Source organism: Haemaphysalis longicornis, unplaced genomic scaffold (genome assembly GCF_048455015.1).
Source record: "Haemaphysalis longicornis isolate Haplotype H1 unplaced genomic scaffold, Haemaphysalis longicornis Haplotype H1 scaffold_78, whole genome shotgun sequence".
Taxonomy (NCBI): domain Eukaryota; kingdom Metazoa; phylum Arthropoda; class Arachnida; order Ixodida; family Ixodidae; genus Haemaphysalis; species Haemaphysalis longicornis.
The window spans coordinates 1,259,357-1,280,109 of NW_027526441.1; the positions used below are offsets into that span (position 1 = coordinate 1,259,357).

The following is a 20,753-nucleotide window of genomic DNA, read 5'->3' on the forward strand; positions in this document are numbered from 1 at the left end:
AATCAATGAAATCAGTAACAGTCTCAGTAGGAAAACAATTATGACTGCTTACGTGGAGAAATGCGCAAGCATCACAAATGTTTCCGCGCAATATTTTTACATTTAACAAGGTTGTATTCGTCGGTACTATAGGCGGAGCGATTTTTCTTCTCCGAGAGAGGAGCAGAAGCGGCTGCCGCGCCGGCAGGCAATGAGGTGATCCGCTGCGCAGAGAGCCCTGGCCAACTGGTCACTGCTGTGCCTTTGATTAGGAAGCGGGAAAAAAAACTAATCTCAACAATGGGAGCGCCGGCCGCAGAGGGACATGCGGAAGGGCGGTGTGCTGGAACAGTACAGCTGCCCTCCCCCGTTTCACAAGCGTGGCCAATAACGCGTCCTCTTCCATTAACATCGGACTATCATTCGTTCTCCCATTTAGGAGCCCTATCTTTCTGTCACGTGACCATCTTTCCATCACATCACCGCCTTTTCTTGTCGGGGGACTGTAAGTATATCGCGTTCGAAAATCAAAGGGAGTTGTCGATATCGCATTATTGTAGCGTGCAGTGCTACAGGTGTGCTGCTGACCGCGCCGCGTATGGTACTTCCTTAAACTCATTCACAACAAGGGCAGACGGCTAAAGTGAACCAGAAATGAAGAACGCGGGCCCTGACGGTGAGAAAAAGTCTGAGAGCTGAGAACGTTGGCTACGTATTGCATGCAACAGTTGTACAAAAAGGTTTCCGCCCAGGAATGTTTGTCCTGGTTGAGAAACATTTATGGGAGGCTAGTATCAAATAACTATTTGTTTTAACAGCGAAGCTGTTTAGCACATCGTAATTTTTTCTGTCCGTGGTTAAAATACCAAGACATTGCCGAGCGAGCGCACAGGAGCGCGGGACTGACGACGAACGCCCGGCAGCTAACAAAATAAAAAAATATTCCTAGGGTTCGTGTGTGCGAGTCTCGCGACGACCGTCCAGCGTCCCTTCCACACGCCGGTCAAACCAAGCATACACACTTAGGTTGTTGGCCGAGATTGCGGCGACCGGCCGGCAGTTAAGAAACTATGATTATGCCGAGCGATCGTGTGTGCGTGCCTCGCGGCGACAGCCCAGCGTCCCCTGCGCACGTTTGTCAAGCCAAGCATACCCAGTTAGGGAGATTGGCCAAGATGGGCCGAAAAACCCAGCGTTGGCTGTAATCATGTCAGCACTTGCTCGGAACGAGAAAGAGATGTCATAGTGTACGCCCCTCAAAGGTGATGCATAATGATTATCACTCCCAAAAAATGAAAAATCTCACACTTATTGCAACAATGATGGAGTAAAGGTCGTTGCGGCAGCGAAGACGAAGCAAATCAGCTGCAATCGTGGACTTTGACCTTCATGGTAGCCGTGAAGGTTGCGACAGCTTTGCTGCCTTCAAGTCTTACGCGCTGGGTAAGCTTCCTTCATTTTTTTTAATCTTGTTTTTCAGAATGCACAACCAACTTAAAGGATCTGGAAGGAAAGTTAGCGCTTCAGCTGAATTCTCGCAACTGCTAGAGGGTTTTTGGCTGGGATAAGACGATTAAAACTGAAGAAAGTGAGACTGAAAGATTAGCCTGAAAGATCAGCCTATAGAAATAGAGCAAATAGTAGCCCAAGCTTTGCTCCTGCGGTACAAATTGATTTGTGCTTATCAGAAAACAAGCTGTGAGAGAAAGGGAAACGTCTCGCAGGTTCTTTTCTTCAGGTATTCAGTGGCGACGGGGACTTTCCTCAGTGACAAAAACTATTGATTGATTAGTTTTAGGGTTTAATGCGCGGACGCAAAGCTGGCGATGAGGCGCGCCGTAGTGGAAAGCTCCGCATTAATTTTGACCATCGAGGCCCGAAATCTAGTGCCAATAACTAGACGAGGGCGTTTGCAAAGAACATAAACAAAATGTGTATTCTTGAAAAAAACACACGCCAATTGGTACCCAATTGCAAGTCAAAGCTAAACAACCAGTACGTAACCTTAAAGGGACACTGAAGTGATATGTAAACATTGCGGGATTACTAGCGCAAATTGTAGCCCGTAGTCCCCAGGCCATGTTTCGACCACTCTGGGCGCGTTTACGCGATTTTATTTAGTAGAAAAATTATTTCGAAAATGCTGTCCTCCTCTCTTTACGCTCGCCCATTTTCTGTGGCGTTTTCGTGTGACGTCAGGAGGTGCCGAGCTAGCAATTGGCTGCGATACTGCACGGCTCCCCGGCCTTCAGACAGAGTCAGTCGGCCCAGCGTTTCGTCCGCCGGCCGCCGACGGGTCGTCGTAATTCCTTCGCTCAGTTGAAACGAAGCCAGGACACGTTTGTGAATGGAAGAATGTGCCTTTCTTTACTTGGTTAGTTTGTACACTGTATCTAGCTCCAAGTCAAGGTCGCTTCACACAAGCACTGCACAAGCGCACATGCGACGCTTCGCTGACTGGTACGCCAGTAGGAAAATATAAGGCCTCTTGAAGGCGGGAGAAGAGTCAGCGAAGTCAATATAGGTACTAAGAAAATAAAATCAACTGATATTTTTACCGCACAGCGTAAAACTAGGGTGCGGGAAGCACTTTTTTGCGCTGGGCGAACAACCACAGCGGTCAGCAGCACGACTACGCATCTGCGAACGCTTTTCCGTCTACGAAATGCAGTTGCTAGACGTGAGCTATTGTGGAAACTCGGGGTACGCTTACTGCACGAGCGCAATACAACAAATAGTCACCTAAGCTGCTTGAAATGCCAAAACTAAATAAAAGTGTAAACGTGTTGTACAATATATACCTTATATAACCAAGGTCGGCTGTTCTGGTCTCGTGGCCTAGTGGTCTGGGGCGCCAGGTGTTTTGTCGCAAATGTTTTGCAAGTCAGGAGTTCGAGTCCCCGCAGGTACGTGCTTTTTTTTTTTTTGTAAGTTAACTTTTTCGTTTTCTGCCGATGTTTTCTACATTGAGTTCACCTTTTTTTTGGGCCGCAACGTTCATGGCTCCACGAACTAGTTCAGTCTCCGGGGCATCAGGGTCTGAGAGGTAACGAGGCCGCGCACGCGGCTGCCCGAGCGCTTACCCACCGGGCGCCTCACCCATGCTCTCCCGGCTCGGAGATTAGCAAGCCACTTCTGCGGTTTAGACAAATCGTAAAACATTACTGCGATAACCGCCGGCCTTACCCAGCCCCTGCTAAGGGTCTGAGCAAGGCCGATGAGCGAATACTGCGGCGCCTGCAGACGAACACATTTATGTGCCCTGCAGTAACAAAGCATTTCGATCCTAAAACAGATGGGCGGTGTCTGCACTGTGGGGAGGTGTCCGACACCTTCCACATGGTGTGGGCATGCCAGCGCAACCCTGCGTTATCCCCCAACCCTTCCCCTACCAGAGAGGCATGGGAGGCGGCCCTGCTCAATTGCTCGGGGCTGGAGTCTCAAAGGGCTCTAGTTCGACGGGCGAGAGTGGCGGCCTTGACCAATGGGGTCCCGGAATAGGGACTGCACCTGTGCGGAGCGCCACAGGCCCTAACTCTCTTCTATTCTGATCAAAAATAAAGTTTCACTCCTCCTCCTCCTCCTCCAGAACGCGCGCAGGCTGGCACTGGCGCGCTAGCGAGTTCTCGTTGGCGTGCTGTTGCCATAAGCACCGACTGCTTGCGGGCAGTGGGCACAGGCCAGAATGAACAGACCCTTGGCCTGGTGCGAACACGCTTTGTGCGGTACAGGCATGAGTGAGGCAAGCTCCAAATATGGGGGAAAAGCGCATGACATTTGGGCGTCTGCGGGTACGCGGAGGGCGTCCATGCACTGCGTAGGCCTCGGCTAGTGAATGCTACGATTCCAAGCCGTCCTGGGAGGCTTATCTTTATGCATTTTCACAGCTGACAACATGGCAGAAGCGCGGTACGATGATTACTGAGGTATTGAGAATGCCCATCCAACAACGCCACCAGTTGTGTTTTACAGAACCGAAACCGAAACCGAAACTTGTTTGGTTGCTCACCTTGGGCATCGTCCAATCACGGTGCCCGCTCCTCCTAACGTCACAGCTTTAGTTGGTGCGGCCGCCGCAAACCGCGCATGGTAGTTTTTCTTCTTTCGCTCTTTGTAAAATAATTATCGAATATTCAACCGGATAAACGATGAAAAGTGTGCTAATTTGAGCCAGTCTACGTAGTCCAAGCAAAAACGGGAGCTTGACAAATTCACTTCAGTGTCCCTTTAAGAAATTTCGAACATAAAGAAAACACAATGAAAAGACCCCTCCAAATGTTGCCAGAAAAAACTTACACCGCCAAAATAAAGACAATAGGTACAAACCGATTACGTTTCGGGGCCCGTACGGGTTCCTTGTTTTCATATCACAAAACAAGTCTACTCGATGAAATGTCGGCACTATGCCAACAGTCTAACAATATTGGTTTAATTTTATATAAGACGTTAGCACGCTTTTCTTTATGTTTTTTTTATTTATCGACCAACCAGTCTTCTGTTGTGAACTGTCTTTTTTTTCACTCCTGGGCTGTCTCATCATTAATGTAATGTCAATAGACAGTTTCAGCCACCCTAACAATTATAATTTAATTGTGCCTGGTCGAGATTGACACAGGTGTCTTAGACATCACTGAATGAGCCTTGGTTGAGAGAGTTCACGGGGCCCGTCGCTATAATGTGCCGAAAGAAAACAACATGCCAATATATTCGAAGTTTCCAGATTGCCACGAAGTGGCTAAAAAGTGCGAACTTCAGTTTGTGCGTGGAGATCTCCTCGATCCAACCATCTCCGGTTGTCCATTTGTCACAGTGGGCCTCCTCGATTACAAGTACCCGACCGTCCGTGTATTGCCCGGGGGCAATCCGGCGCTCGACTTTCTGATGTATTCCTACGGAGCCTCCAGTCTGAGGGCAGTCTCGGGAACTTCCGCGGACTGTATAGGCGGTATTCGTGGAAAAGATTAGTGGTCAATTTCTTCGCTTGGCAACACTGGAAATGGCCACAAACATGGCCGATGCGCCAGAGACACGGCGCGGCTTGGGCCACTGCGTCCGCACGACGAAGAAAACACCAGCGTGCGTCATCTGCTCCGTTCCAATCCAATTCTAAACTGTGGCGTCAACAGAGATGTTAGTTAGTAATCGCACTCACATTGAACTCGAGGCAATACTTTGCGTTCGGTGAGGTAGAGTTTCTAACGTGAAACACAGTCATGTGTTTCGCAGTCGTGCTTAGCATGGAAGTACCGCCATCCCGCGGAGCCCGACGTAACGAGTGACGTCGCACCAAGGCCGGCTAGAGCGGCGGCGCGCGATGTGTTGATACGGCCTTCGCAGCGTCGGCGAGAACAATGCAGCCCAGTCCCAGCCTCGACGTAAACTTCCGCCACCAACGCGCGCACGCCGCTGCTCTTGGCTGCTCTAGCCCGGCCGTGGGCGCACTCACACGGTTGCATGGAAGAGAAGAGGGGTGCCTTTTCTGCGGGCCGTGCGCACAACGTCGCCTAGCAACAGACGCTTAGCCACCGATATGGCGGCGCACACTTGGTTGCCCGCATGCATTCCACGCCATTGAATACCGGCTATAGGACTGGTTAATCTAGGATGCCCAGTGTTCGGTGGCGCAGAGGGAGATGTGGCCCGGTCAAAAGTAGCACTTCAGCGTCATTTTTGATGCGTGAGCGTGCATTAACTCTCTTTGAATATTCGTGTCGCGTATTACCGAAGCCTGTCAATGAAGAGCGCGTGCCTTCGGGAAATGAATGCACCGGTGAGTCAAGCCATCGACATGCATCCGCTGCCGCGAAGAAACAGCGCTGCGAGGCAACGTTGTTCTGTCGGAGTGTGAAGGCTGGCAATCAAGGTCATATAGAGAAAGCATGCCCCTCGAGCAAAAAAAAAACAAAAAACATCAGTCCCTTTCTTACGAGAAAGATGTTTAAACACAAAGGTTTATCTATGCAAACTGAGTCAAATGAAAGTCCGGAATACACGGCCCCAAAGAGCAAAATCCCATCTGCCAAAGCCCAAAGCCGAAGTCCACTTCACCTCAGACAAACTCCAAAGCCAACGCCCGCGCAATGAACCCAAAGGAAATGCTTAGTGCCTCGAATGCGATGATGCGCAGTCGGGTGTCGGCGGTTTCCTAATGTGAGGTATCCGGGTTCTATTCCGATCACGGGAAGCACTTTTTTCTTGATTCGTCATCATCAAGCACCCTCCGTTTGGGTAAACTTGGCTTGCCTTCAGTGCGTTTTGGATACGGCACCGTCCTCAGTGAAACCAAAGAATCGTCGCTTGAAAAATATAGTTTCTAGCCAAACCCAGGGGGGTAGGTTTTCAACGCTGCAGGCGGGAGCGTTCAAAAGGAGTCATCGGATACCATGCATAGGAACTACCCCGCCGGAGTGCTCCCGCTTGCGAATCGCATTAGTAAAACGACTTCGGGTTCTACCCGTGGTCTCATATACCCTAACAACGAAGAAGTCCGTCGCGGGTGTGTGAATCTCGGCGATAAAAGTCGGCTAAGCGCCAAGAATGAGGTCTGTGGCGCAGCTATCATGGTGGAATGTGTACTTTATTGAAATGCGCTATATATGATCGAGATCATAAGAGTACTTTATCTTCATCATTATCTTTATCTTAAGCCTGGTTATGACCACTGCAGGATGAAGCACTATATACGAAGAAAAAACATTAAGGGAATTATTAGATAAACAATGATAGCAGAAACTATAAACAACGTGCGGTAAGGTGAAACGCATGTTCTCTTCGGGGAACGAACATCTAATCTCTAATAGGGGTGTGGCAAGATGGCACTTGTGTACACAACATCAAGTACGAGTGAAGCGACATCATCCGTTGTACATAAATTAAAGCAAACTGGGGTATACCGCATTTTGGGCCGTGCAAGCACGTTATACGTCGCTTGGCCCGTAAAAGTGTCCGTTCCAGGCTCTTTCAACGCAATGTTAAGGCTACTTTTTGAGTCCCGTTCGGGACTAGTCTTTTGTGTCCTTGTTTGCATTTTCCCTCCGAGGACACTTTAATGCCGCTTGTATAAAAAGCGTGTTGTTCATAATGACGCACTTAAGCGGAGTACTATATAAAAGGCGACACTCTTCGCACCATGTTGGCTCGCAGGGTCCGTCTGGACACCCGAACAGGTCACGTGACTCGTAGAAGAGGCTGTGGGCGAGTAGGTCGCTGACAGGGAAACCCTCGCTAGCCAGTCGTATGGCGTCCGTGAAGAGAGCTCTCCAGGGAAGCCTGCCTGCAAAGCGCTTGTGGATCTCCGCATAGCCCCGCAGTTCTCCGGGCACCGCAATGGCCAGTCCCCCTGTTTGAGTGTTAAATAAAAAGTTGACGAGGAGACCGTCTTTGGCGATGAAGACTTAAAAGAAAGCGATAGAGATGGAAATAATTTTTGAAAACATAAAGAGGGCTAATGATAGTCTGCGTTTATTTCGGTTCCGAAGACAGTAATCAACAAAGGGCTTCTCTAAACGCCACATCTTCGGTATAACACTCTATTTTGCCTTCATCACAAACTTTTTTTGCCAGTTAAAAATGATTCGAAATGAAACCTTCCATTTTATTTATCCTACTTGCTCCGTCTCTGCGTATATCATGCACGAGACGGACAATTTCAGGATATCGGCCTCAGTCTCAGGATACGGCGTTGGTTCGAAATGAGATTAAAGATTTAGAAACGTTCAGTGATTCGGGTTGGGGTTTTTCATTTCGACCTTGTCAGACGACATTGATGTTTTACCCGCCGCGGTGGCTCAGTAGCTAAGGCGTTGCGCTGCGAGCACGAGGTCGCGGGTTCTATTCCCGGCCGTGGTGGCCGCTTTTCTGATGGAGGCGAAAATCAAGAACGCCCGTGTGTACGAGATTTCGGCGCACGTTAAAGATCCCCAGGTGGTCAAAATTAATCCGGAGCGCTCCATTACGGCGCGCCTCTTCACCTGCGTTGCGTCGGTTCATAACCCCCCCCCCAAAAAAAAAAAAATCAAAGAATGATGTTTCGTGAGTTTTATATTATTAGTCGTTAAGCGTACTATTGGGTAAATTTGGGGAAAGTGCGACTAAAGCAAGCCTGTCACCCTCATAAACAAAACCATGAACATATTTGCGCGGCAATGTAGGCCAAAATGAAGCACTGAGCGAATTTCGATTATTATTTGCCAATACAAAAAATTGCTCTTACGTCTCCTCTTTCAAATCCTTGTCAACCAGAACTTTGGGCCGCAATAGCAGACCCCCATAAAAATATTAGAAAAGAAAAATCGTCCGTTCAGATCCCTACGATTGCGACTTTTCTCCAACAGCTTGCGTGCGCTGAAAGTGGGGCACCAACACTGCCAGATCCCGCCTCTGCTATCAGCGCCATCACTGAGGCCAGTATGCTGCGAGTAATGCTAGAAACCTCGTTAAAAGTGGATTGAGAAGTATAGATGGGCTATCACCGTAGGCAGGCGCGAATACGTATTCTGCTCCTTTCGTTTACCGGCGGTGCAGCTACACGGCGCTCTTATGCGGTTCGGCCACAGCTGCCATGCTCCAATTACTTCTGATGGCACCTGTACGTGGCAGGATTTGCGCTCTCATAGTAACCATGCTTCCGCATACACCTTCCTATCTTTGGCTGTCTGCAGGTACAGACGGGCTGCTGCCCTTTCTCTTTCGCAATCGCCATGCCGGATGTACAGATGAACGGTTTCCTCCAGCATTCCCTTCGGAGTTTCCAGCTTGCCAAGCAGTCCGCTTACTCAGTATAATCCTCACTCTGAATTGGGTCAGTTTTTTGCCGATACGCAAGTCAACTTTGATGTTTCATCTTGTACGTGCGTCTGTGCACGTGTCCCCCGCGCGCCCACGCAGGGTATGTTCGCAGGGCCAGTTTGCAGGGCCAGTTGAAATTGATATCGTGAAAAGAAAAATCCACCTATTGAACACAAATAAATATTCACGAAATTAGCGATAAAAATACCATATCCATAACTTATAACTTGTTCACTTGTGCACCATGTATACGCATTAGTTATGCGTACAAAAGCCTTACACTAAAGCTTCAATGACACCGTCAAACACCTAGGCAACAGACGCTAGTATTTTAGTTTGGTTCATGGTAATAAAGACGTGTAGCAGCCAACGCTCACCTTTGCGGCTGAGTGTGGCGTTTCCGACGAACATGTCTCTCCTTGCAGCCCCCGGAGCAACTTCTCGGGAAATGAGGGACAAGGCATGTCTTTCCCTCCTGCGACAAATATGTTGATGGGAACGTTACCGTTAATGAGCATGATTGATTAAGGTAATACGATAGTGATTATGTGACGTGACCATAAAATGCGGATTGTCCGGGTCCGAATGGCGCAAAACGCTTTACATTACTGGTGGCTGCTTTTTCTGATAAAGGAAAAAAGTGACATACAAAGAACGCTAAGTTCCTTCGATTGGTGCCTGAAGTGATAACGGGGGTCGGGACATAATACGTAAAAAGGGAGAGAAAGTGTTAAGCTGAAGGGATAGGTTGGCGTGTATCAAGCCTCTAATAGGTATTCCGGATCTGAAGAACGGTGTGCCCATATGGCTACCCTACTAGTAATGACTCACAAGCGTACAAAGGTGCGTTATCATCATCATCATCATCATCATCAGCCTATCTACACCCACTGCAGGGCAAAGGCTTCTTCCATAGATCGAAGGACCCGGCTTCAACATCGTCTGGGTGCATGTACATAAATCCGTTGATGGTAGTCAGGCGGTTCACGCTTCAGCCCGCACGTACAAACACCGACCCTATACTGAGGACAATCAACGTACGCTGCCACCATGAACACGCAACCGCTTCTTCAGTACAGAGACACCCTGACCCACTATACAGAGTTACATTTCTGCCACCTCATCCTGGGATATCCAGAAGTGAAGCCACCAGAAGGCTGCTGACGAATTTGTATTCACACAGCGCGCTCCTCCTCCAGGCTATACACTACTCAATATCCCTCCTTTTGTAATTTCTGTCCCACACCTTGCACCCTGTACCATCAGGTATGGGGGTGCCAACAAACCCCAATCCTACTCCCCCATTTCCGTCCTCCTCCCATGAGCAGTGGATGACTCGTCTGGCCGACGCAGACCTTGGATCCAAGCAATAAACCTTGGTGAAAGGGGCTTGGACGGCAAACCGCAGTCTGGGTATCCTGGACTAGGGATTCCCTTCACAGGACAAATGACCGGCCATTCGCACTTATGCTCTGGAATAAAGATTTATTCTCTCTCTCACTCTCTGTCTCCAGGCCGATTCATTTCATGCCCTTTCCCACACATGGCACGATACCCCAAAGTTTGGAAAAAAGAGTTATGGATAGTGTAATGGCATAGAGGGGACCGCAAGTCAATGAGGGTGCAACGAAGTCCTTTGCCAAGAAAAAGGCGGTTTTTGCACAATATGTTTGTACCCGCGTTTTTTCGTACCTTTAGTATGCTTGCGGATTGTTTGCTTAGGAAAGTGGAAATGCTCATACAACACGGTTATAAATCTGCTCTGCTATCGCCCGAACGTCACATCTAACCACATACCGTAACTGTATGAATTTACGATGAAGTTTAAAAACTTTGTAGCTGGAGTTCGACGTCTGATTGCCAGGGCAATCTGGACTCTAGTCGGGGCGCATGTAGAGGACGGTAGTTTGAAGCAATGGTGACGTTTTTTTTTAAATCTAGAATTGATGACAGGCACACACAAACGATCCTTACGCCTCCTTGCACATTCCCAGTTCCCGTGTTCTCCTGAGATTTCCCATGTCCACCCCGGAATAATTCCGGAAATTGAGTGATCCGGAGCATAACTTCCGAGACGCACCACTTCCAACCGAGTTCGTTCTTTGTAGAAAACATAGCCGAACGAAACGTAGTGGATTGCAGCGTGTCCAACCAGGCAAACAGGACGCGGCGAACCTCGTTTAGAACACGGAGCACAATGCTGCCTCTTGAGAAGGGGATGACGCGAGAGGAAAAGAAAGCACATGCTTATACACTCGGCTGGAGGGACCTCTAAGACAGCCAGTACTTAGCGGAAGCAATCATCATCCCCTTTGTTTTGCTGTGCTCAACGGTATGTATGCATGCAGTTATCCAAGTCGCTCTGACACTCGGTGTACAACTTACTGAGCTCCCGATGCTATAGAAAGTTTCCAGAGGATGCTACTCACCTTAAGTAGAAGGTAGCCACGAATCCCCCGCCGATGCCCATGGCCTTCGGTAGGACGACACCCATACACAGCAGAGTGGCTACGGCAGCATCAGCCATGTTGCCTCCTTTTAAATAAATGTTCCTGAAAAACATACACAATGAAATGTGCACAGAAACGTTCCGTTGATAGCGAACTGAACTTAAGTCAATAAATTAGTAAAATGGTTACTGTCCAATTCAGTGGCTCGATCAGTGACTAGTTTCTTCATAACTTGTTTTTCACTGACCTGACTGCATTGCGTCAAACACGTTACTACGACAACTTAGTGAAACATGTAAATAAATGTTTAGCAGCTAGAGGCATCACCGTTTCACGGCGTCCATATTAAATTTTAGCGGGTTAGTGATTCCGACCAATACCCGGTGTCTTATGGAACCTCTCAACGTAAAAGGGTGGGAGGGCCCGTACCCTTGTGGGTCAGGTGAAGGTATTAGTGCGTGCCTTCACTGCTTAACATTCGTCAACACACACTGGGCATCTCTGTCTTCATTGGCCTGATCAAAGCGGCATAATTTCCACGCATTATGTACTACGCAAGCTTTTGGGGGTTGCAAACCAAATTTCCGTAGCCGGAAGCAATGTAACAGAGTTAAGACTCATGCAGCATGTCTCTGTACACATCTGTAGTTTAATTTGTTAACATTTAAGAATAGGTGGCAGATCAAGCCCTTGCTTGGAATCAAGATTACCCAAACAGGCCAGTGACTGTTTAATTAGAAAGATTTTTTTCACGGGCGTCATACAGGCAATTCAATTCTTCCCTATGCAAACTGTGATGCCAGCACCCAAAGCCTGCGAAACAATCAACGCTCACCACCCACCTAGGAACTGTGGCGCATTGCCGGGCCTCCGTCGACACGGCCCAGTGTGTGAAATTTCCCAGCGTGGAAGTCCCGTACACGAAGTCGCAGTTCTTGTCGTCTTGAGCACGAGCGCCGGTAAGGATAACAAAAGCAGTCGCCAGCAAAACTCCTCCGTGTGCCATGTTTCCGAAGTTTTGGGGGCGACTGTTCCTCGGGTTGACCGCACGTGCGGAAGGTAGTGTCACCGCAGCCGGCAAGCGACCCGCATTGTATGAGGGAAGCACAGCTGGGAGCAGGTCGACATCTGTGTCTGCGAAGAATTGAACGGAAAGTTAATTACAATGTACTTCTGTGTGGTGCATCGTATATTACGTCGTTTTTCGGGCAATACGAAGTCAGCCTGTGAGGAGTATTGGCGTTTAGTATAAATTGGCGTTTGAAAAGAAAGAAAAAAATTACGCCTGTCGCGCACTCAATCGATGGAAAAGCAGAGCTGTGCACTGAGGCTTTTAAGGCTTTAGAACAATCGTAACTTAAAACAAAAGATATCCTTTCGGAGAGGATCTCTTAGCGACGGTGCATTTATTTAATTAACTAACTTCCGCACAGCCAAGTAACGGCGGCATTGGTACTTTTATAAACCCCACCTGTTTTTGTAATACCAGTGTCTCTAATAGCGGCAGCTCAATATGTGCCTTTAGTACAAATAAACTACTTTAAATTACCGCCTAATCATTCTAAAACGATTAACCTTAAAGCTGTTAACATTCCACAGCTTGCATTGTTATTCATTGTGCGAGCTTTTATTGACTTATTCTGGTGCGCAACTAAACCCGTTTGGCGCGAAAGATGTTTCGTTCGTTGACTCTGAATATATATACCGAAACAACACAGTCAACTGAGCCGAGCATTTGAAGACCCTGATACTGAATCTGTTTATACACGCGTTACCCAGTGAAATTAGCACATCAGGGGGTCACTTTCAAAAGAAAAAGAAACCGCCACTTGGTTTAAAAACAAAAAAAAAACATTAGAACAATCCCAGGCTCGAATCGAACCCGAGAAACGAGAATATATCTATACTTTATTTTATTACATGGACACAGACAAAACGCAACCTATCCCAAGCAGGCCGAAAACAGGAAGCAGTCATCAAATAAAACAGACAAACAACCAAAAAGTAACTAACAGCCAGAAATCACCAACAATCAACAGGGGGAAACATATTGTGGCGGTTAGTCTCAGATCATGACCGGATGGTAATTGTGTTGCTACCCAATGCCCAAACAGGAACGTACTAGTGAATCTGTCCTTAGACTGAAGAGCGCATGATTTGAAATCAGTTACGCTAACAATGATTGTTCTCTTTAGCGGTGTTTAAAATTGCATGCACACTTTGTATTTGCACGGCAAAGCCAGACAGCTATATATAGCTACTATTCTCACATTAAAGCTCCTGAGTGAAGGCGGGCTAAACTTCGGAGAAAGTGCTTTCATGTTTGGGAGTGAAGTTAGTTGCTGGTGAGTCAAGGGAATGCTCGCGCCTTCGTTGTATTAAGCCCAATTCACTAAATTACAAAACAAAGTGGCAGTAGTTCTCTTCTCACTAATGAATACAGTGCACGTTTATGGAAATTATTTCGAACTCCTACACGTAGATAGCGAGGAGAATTTAAAATCAACTCACCAGTGACCACGTCACAGAACACAGATCAACTTCACCGTCAGACTCAACAAAAACTACAGGCAAAGAGAAAACAACTGTAAATAAAAAAAGTGTGAATGCGGGTCACCACGCGGAAATTTAAACGGTCGCATCAAAGGAAACCTCTGCCACAAGTGCGAAAAGCAACAGAGAAAAGACGTCGTTCAAATAGCTGTTACAGCGAGGAGAAATATATGGCTGCACCGAAGCGGTTCCTGTCTCACGAACAATCTCCCGCAGAGTGCCGCAGAGATTGCAAACGTCCGTTCCTTGTATACCTGCAATCGACTTCCCGTATACACGCGTCGCAACTATACACGGAAGACAATGTGCGTATTTTGATCGACGGTTCTTGCAAACAGGTTATCGCTCTCGAGCTTGCGTGGGGCGTGCAGCCTTCAACCGTCAGTCGGCCGGACAATGGGTTCAGCTCAGCTGAGACGAATGAAAAAAAAATGATTTTAAAAATTTTCAAGATAAATGAAAAATAGTAGAATGCACAGACTTGGACAAACGTTACTAATCAGAATGAAATTTTTTCCGCAGAATTATTTCCCGACTGTTGCGGCATCAGTACACTGGACGATTTCCTTTGTCGTACACAACTTCGGTATTGCAGCAAAGAATGGTTAAAATCTCAAGTTCAATTGAACAAATTAAAGGCTCATTTACGTGATTGTTCAGTTACACTACCATGCGATAATCAATTAGCGGGGAAAATAAAGTATACTACTGAAATAAATACCGGAAATATGAATAAAGTAAAGAACGCGACAGAATTTGAAGATAACTCGATACGTAAATAATAAGCCACATTCCTTTCTTCAAGTCTTCAAGTTCTTCAACATGCAGACCTAAACGCGGATTCTGCATTACCCTCTGTGGGCACCAGCCGTGTGCCATATTTTTTTGTATTGTGCAGCTCACCGGCTCATCGCAGTTCTTTTACTACTAAGTATTTTGTAGTTCTTCATAGAATGAAAAATATTTCCAAAATGATAGTATTGAAGACGAAAGCTCGCGCTGAGCGCAGTTTCGAATTTAGCACGTACAGCGACCAGACTCCCGACCAATGGAATCTATCGCATTGAAATGTACGGGGAGAAAACTTTCACGACGAATTACACACAAAACATTCCGAGTCCTGGAAAATCTTTTTAGTCGACTCTTTGCTATATGCGAAATATGGCTTTCGTGCAATGGTTGTACTAGGTGCCTGTGAGGTCGAGATTTAGAGCGAGAAAGCTCTGGATGTTTGTACACGGTGACTTCAATCGTGTTATTATAACAAAATGCTTAATGTGCGTGCGTGCGTAAGTAGGCAATTTAACTGTTTTTAGGAAGCTAAATTTTAGCGATTTTATTATAGTTTTCCATGAGGTTTTAGATACTGTTACCCAGTGGGAGAAAGGCTTGTCTTTCACGCATGAAATTCCTTACAAAGGTCACTGGCAGTGTATACGCGGGACCTATAGAAAGTCCCATTCCAATGATTTGTGGGCTTATAAGTCGCGCTCCCGCACACCAACAGCGACGGTGGCCATTGAGCGCCAGAAAGTAAACCGCAGGGTATGAATAAAAGAAAAGGATCGCAGCAACACAAGGCCAGGAGCTACACCGTACATTCATAAGGCCGCGCGTTACCCAACGAAAGTGGTGAGTAGGCACAGTGCACGTGGCTCTCGCTTTACTGCGCAGCGCAAGCTGTCGCAGTTGTGTGCACGCATCCTGCATGCGACAAAAAAAATGTTGCTTGCAGAAAAAAGCACACAAGGCACTACGTGTTTTGTGTGGTTGCTGCGGTGTAGCAGTTGCCAATGAGCACAGGAGAGACCTATATTCGATAAACCGACCGGCGTGTCAAGGACAGGGCCTGTTAGCATGCGTTATCGCCCTCGGATTATACCGACTTCCTGCAGGCTTTGCAGTTTGTAGCTGTTGGCTTTTGATTTCTTAAGCAAAAGTGATGGGCCGTATGAGGCAGGCTGTGGCACGTGAAGTGTTGGAGTTTTTTTGCACTAGAAACATTCAAGGCCACTCCGCCCCACGAATATGGACACCCAGGGCGGCTATATAGGTATATAACAGCTTGGGTACACGTATGTTCTACCGCTTAGAGCAGAGGCACAGCACCACTCCGTGAGCCTTTCGCTATAGGCTCTCTGTGATTATCCCCTACCTACTGGCACACTCAGAGTCCTAGAAGTGGACCATGCGTATCAAGGGTTTGCAATTTTTGGTGCAGTGCACACCTTACCCGGCAAGGTAAACTTTTGGTGTTCTTGCGCATTGAAAGTCTTTCTTTTCGCGACCGAAATAGCGTTCGACCCCATTCAAAAAGCGCTTCCATTCCGTTTATACAACCAATGTCTCAAAGAAAACATCTGGCCATGTTTGTGAACAAAGGCTTGGTCAGCAAAAAATAGCGATGAGCAGTTACTTTTTTTGTTGTATGAAGTGAAACAAGGGAGGAAAAAAGAAATGGTCTTCCCCTAACAGCATGCATCGTATTGTCACGAAGCCAAAGACGACGCAGTTGTCTTCAAATAAAACACGTTTATTGGAGCGAACTTGTGCACCCCTAAAAACTAAAAAAATACACAGGCGGCGAAGCAGCACTAAACAAAGTGACGTGCGTAGGCGAGCGTCGGCGAGTCGAATACCGAGCGCCTGCCCTTCAGGCTTTTATCTTTAGGCGCTAGTGTTTCTTGAACCATTGATTCACATCGAGATCATTGTAGATGAAAGAATATTATTCTAGGCTAGTGGCGTAAGGGCGAAACGCTCTCCTTATCAGAAAGAGATAATCCGTGCGGCATCAAAATAAAGAATGGAACACGCGCTTCGCTTGGGGCACAGATAATGGGGCTTGGGGCCGGGCAGTAAAAACAAAACAAACAAGCAAACTCAATGCATGGTGCGCGGTGATATTTTTGGCGTAGCTAGCTACAGAAAATTGACACACCAGCGCTTTTCTAAAGCGTTGCCTAATACGAGTACACAATCTGAAGATGCCCTTACCAGTTTTAGTGAAAGGAAGGACAATAGCAAAGCTGGGATAGAACAACCACGTCAGTCTAGAGAACTGAAAATCCTGGCATGCTCCATACAAAAGGGCAGCTTGAATTACAAAAGCAAAGCCCGTTCTAGTTGATTGATTGTAGGGTTTAACGCGCCGACGCAACGCAGGCGATGAGGCGCGCCGTAGTGGAGGGCTCCGGATTAATTTCGACCACCTGGGGATCTTTATCGTGCGCCGAAATCTCGTACACACGGGCGTTTTTGCTTTTCGCCTCCATCAGAAAAGCGGCCGCCGCGGCCGGGAATCGAACCCGCGACCTTGTGCTCTAAAGCCCGTTCTACATGTTGTGTTTCTCACCTGCGAATTCAGTGGAAGGGATATTCAGATTTGCGGAGTTCGCAATGCCTGGAAATGTCGTCTACATGGCCTGCGGATGTCGCGATTTCCGCATTTCGTAGGCACATTGTCTGCAGGCCGAATAACTTTGCCACGAGGAAAGGTTGTTGTGATTGAAAAAATAGGTTTTTTTGTACTGTCTGGGCAAGGTCTTTCGGACTGTTTTGCAGTAAAGATGAGTTTATTCGCGGTTTTATATAACAATCGCCAATTATATATCAGTATACGTACACATAGCAGAGAAGACAAACACAGCAAACAACACTGGGTCGTGTGTTGTACGGCCTAGCATACTTCGGTATACATACGACGGTTCTTCTTGGGTTCTTCTATATTTCTTACTTGCGCGGACCCTGATTAAGCATTTGTTGAAAATTGGGCGCGGAGGGGGACATCATGTTGTGAACGCACTTGCGTCTCTTTTGGTCTGCCCGCGCTTATGCCGCGCTCACCCAAGCAGCGCCATCTGGTTGCTACGCGCGCAGATGGTGATGCCGTAACGTTCGTTCACCTAGCTGTGTTTCTAATGGCCGCAGTGCCGGCCACTCTACGATGCACTAGCGACAGTCGCGGGGGATGCTCGGCCGTTCCAAATATTTAGCACTTTTCCACAGCAACGAAGTAATGTCGTTTTGCCTCACGAGACACGCGGCATCTGCTAATTCGCAGGGAAAACAGCACCATGCAGAATGGGCTTAAGCTGACGCTTCTCTCGCGTCTCCTATTTTGCGTGTGCTATTATTTCAGATCGGCACAAAACTACGCATTACACCGAATGTGCCAGTATCAGTAAACAAGCTCTTTTGCTGTTATCGGACGTATAAATTCGTTGGTTACATAAAAAGCCCTGCATAAGCGTTTTTCACGCACACCTTGCTACATGCACGGCAACTGGTGCTTTGGCAGACGAAAAAATTCCCCGCATTTCCCCGAGGGGAAGAATGTGAAAGTGCGAATGCACGAGTTGAATTTGCGCGGTTCGGTAATGTTCGCGAAAGAGAGATCACACACACACACACAACTACAAAGAAAGAAAGATGCATTTATTCACAGACACCTATTTGTGTTGTCGTTTTACTTGATTGCTAGAGCGGATCTCAGCTTGGAAATTTCGTGTCAGTACTCCTTTAAGCGGGTGCGTTAGCCCTTCTCACGCCCGATTCCTGGCCAATCCCCCACGTGGGTATGTGCCATGTCAGCGGCCAGGCAGCGCGCGCCCATCTCCCCCCGTTGCCAAGGAAGACGAGGAGATTCCTGGCCAATCCCCATCTCCCCCCCTTGCAAAGGAAGACGAGGAGATTCCAGGCCAATCCCCCACGTGGGTATGCTATGCGGACATCGCCGGTGGACACAGGTTCAGGGTCGCTTAATAAGTGCATCGCACTTAAAAATTACGATTTACGCTCCACTGAGTGGCGTTTGCCAATTCCCCCACACCATAGGCACTCGGCTTTAGCGCTACTGCCGTGCCCTATGTTGAGTACAAGCATGCAACACTCCTACCTTTTTATTAGCAGTTGCATCCTTATCTATGATCGAATACTTCCCGCTTCAGTAGCAGTCAGGTCTGGGCTCAATTTACAGTCGAGAAAACATTTAGGTTGAACTTTAAAATAGATGCGAAATAAGTACAAACCCTTGATTTTTTAGCTCAGAACTTTTGAAGAAACCGCCATTCTTTCCCCAGTATATTTTGGGTTTTCTTTCCGATTCAATTTGCCCCTCAGTGATTAGTTTCTTCACGTTCTTGGTCTTTTTATCTTGATGTTTTTAGCTGATTCGCTCTTGTTTTCATTCTAACCGCCAACCTCTAGACTACGGCATGGACACGATTTTCACTTATATGTACTCCCGCACTTTGGCGGCTTACTTTAGGCAGAGTTCCTCAATGGTTTTCTGGGGCCCTATTTTCGACTGCACAAATTCCCAGGAAACTGGGGAACTTGCCGGAGGTCTTTTCTTATTGGCTTTCAATTTTGGTCACGTGCTGCCGGTTGACAAAGCGGTTGTGTGCGCTTTCGTCTTTTTGACGTTTCGCGACGTTTACGGCCAACAGTTCTAAACTTTGCTATATTTCTCTCTACGTGAAGTGCACAATTCTTCGCCGGCAATGAAAAACTAGACCAAATGCACCGAACATGACAACGTAAGCCTGTCTTTGCTATTCAGCAACAATACTGCTTGTAATACACGTCCTCTGTGTGATTGACTGAGAAGGCGTGACGTAATTCAAAAAGTTGGCGGGAATGATCACGTCACTCTTCGGGACGTGATCATTCGGGAATGATCACGTCAATGATCACGAGAGGTATTTATACCCTCTCCTTCTCCCAGCTTAGAAGAGAGCATTAACTACTAGCAAAGTTATGAATATTTATCAGGGGTTGCCAAAATTCATCATCATCACTATCAGCCTGTTTGTGGCCACTGTAGGACGAAAGCCTCTTCCACAGATTTCCAGCCGCGCCTATCGAGTGCTACCTGAGCCCATGTTTCTCCCCAAAATTTTTGTAGCTCATCTCAACAACGAGTTCTCGGTCGACGCCTATTTCGTTTGCGGTCTTTTGGCAGCCACTCTGTCAGAACGGATGGTCCACCTGTTGTCCCTCATTCGTATTACGTGACCAGCCCATGCCCATTTCCTACGCTTAATTTTAACTATAATGTCCTCCACCTTGGTCTGTTCCCCAATCCATGCGGTCATTATCCTGTCCCTCACTCTGGCCCCCAACTTTCGGAATTCCATGGCCCGCTATGCCGATTTAAGTTTCTTTTCAAGACGTTTGGTGAGACCCCAAGTTCCTGTTCCGTAAGTCATTACTGGATGAACGGATTGATTAAATACAAGCTTTTTGAGTGTCATAGGAAGCCTACCAGTCAGGATGTCGGAGCTCGTACCAAAGCCGCCCCCCTCATGCTTATTCTGCGGGTAATTTCCCGTTCATGGTTTGAATCAACAGCTAGGGCTTGCCCAAGATATGCGTATTCGGTGACTGTTTCCAAGTGCCTACCTGGAAGTGATGTACCTTGACGTGCTGATTCGACATTACCTTAGATTTTTGCGTGCTTATTTTTACGCCTGAAATCACACTTGCCGAGCAGAATTGCAAAAGCATGCGCTGCAAATCCAGGCTGCTTTGGCGGAACAAGGCAATGTCGTCTGCAAACCTTAGATGGCTGAGAAATTCCTCATCGATGCGCACTCCGATTTTGCTCCACCTAAGCTGTCTGAACAGACCTTCCAGACAGACTGTAAATAATGGGGGCGATATTGTGCCCCTTTCCCAACCGCCATTTTATAAGAGAAATTTGCACGGTCTGTGATGGAGCCGTATAGTTCCCGTACATCTGTGGTATATATCTTTGAATAGCGCGCTGTAAGACTCGTGGACGCCGTGATCACGTAACGCATTTATTACTGCTGAAGTGGGCGCTGAGTCAAAAGCCTTTCTTTAATCTGTGATTGCCATATACAGCGGTGGATTATACTGTGAGCACTTTTCGATTGCCTGGTGGATAGCGTCAATCTGTCTAAAGTTGAGAAGCCCTTCCTGATAAAGGTTTCTTCTCGTCGCTGTTGAAAGTCCAAG

The 20,753-nt window shown here is 47.3% G+C and overlaps 1 protein-coding gene across 1 annotated transcript; it reads right to left on the reverse strand.

The window, feature by feature from the left end:
* Positions 1–126: 126 nt before the first annotated feature.
* On the reverse strand, positions 127–13,967 carry LOC144148129 (glutathione hydrolase 1 proenzyme-like). Its single transcript, XM_077679715.1, has 6 exons — positions 13,728–13,967; positions 12,059–12,350; positions 11,196–11,318; positions 9,144–9,241; positions 7,108–7,318; positions 127–241 (listed from the first exon to the last, which is right to left on the reverse strand). Exons 2-6 carry the CDS (start codon positions 12,220–12,222, stop codon positions 127–129), a joined length of 711 nt encoding a protein of 236 aa, XP_077535841.1. The 5' UTR covers positions 12,223–12,350; positions 13,728–13,967.
* Positions 13,968–20,753: the final 6,786 nt, after the last annotated feature.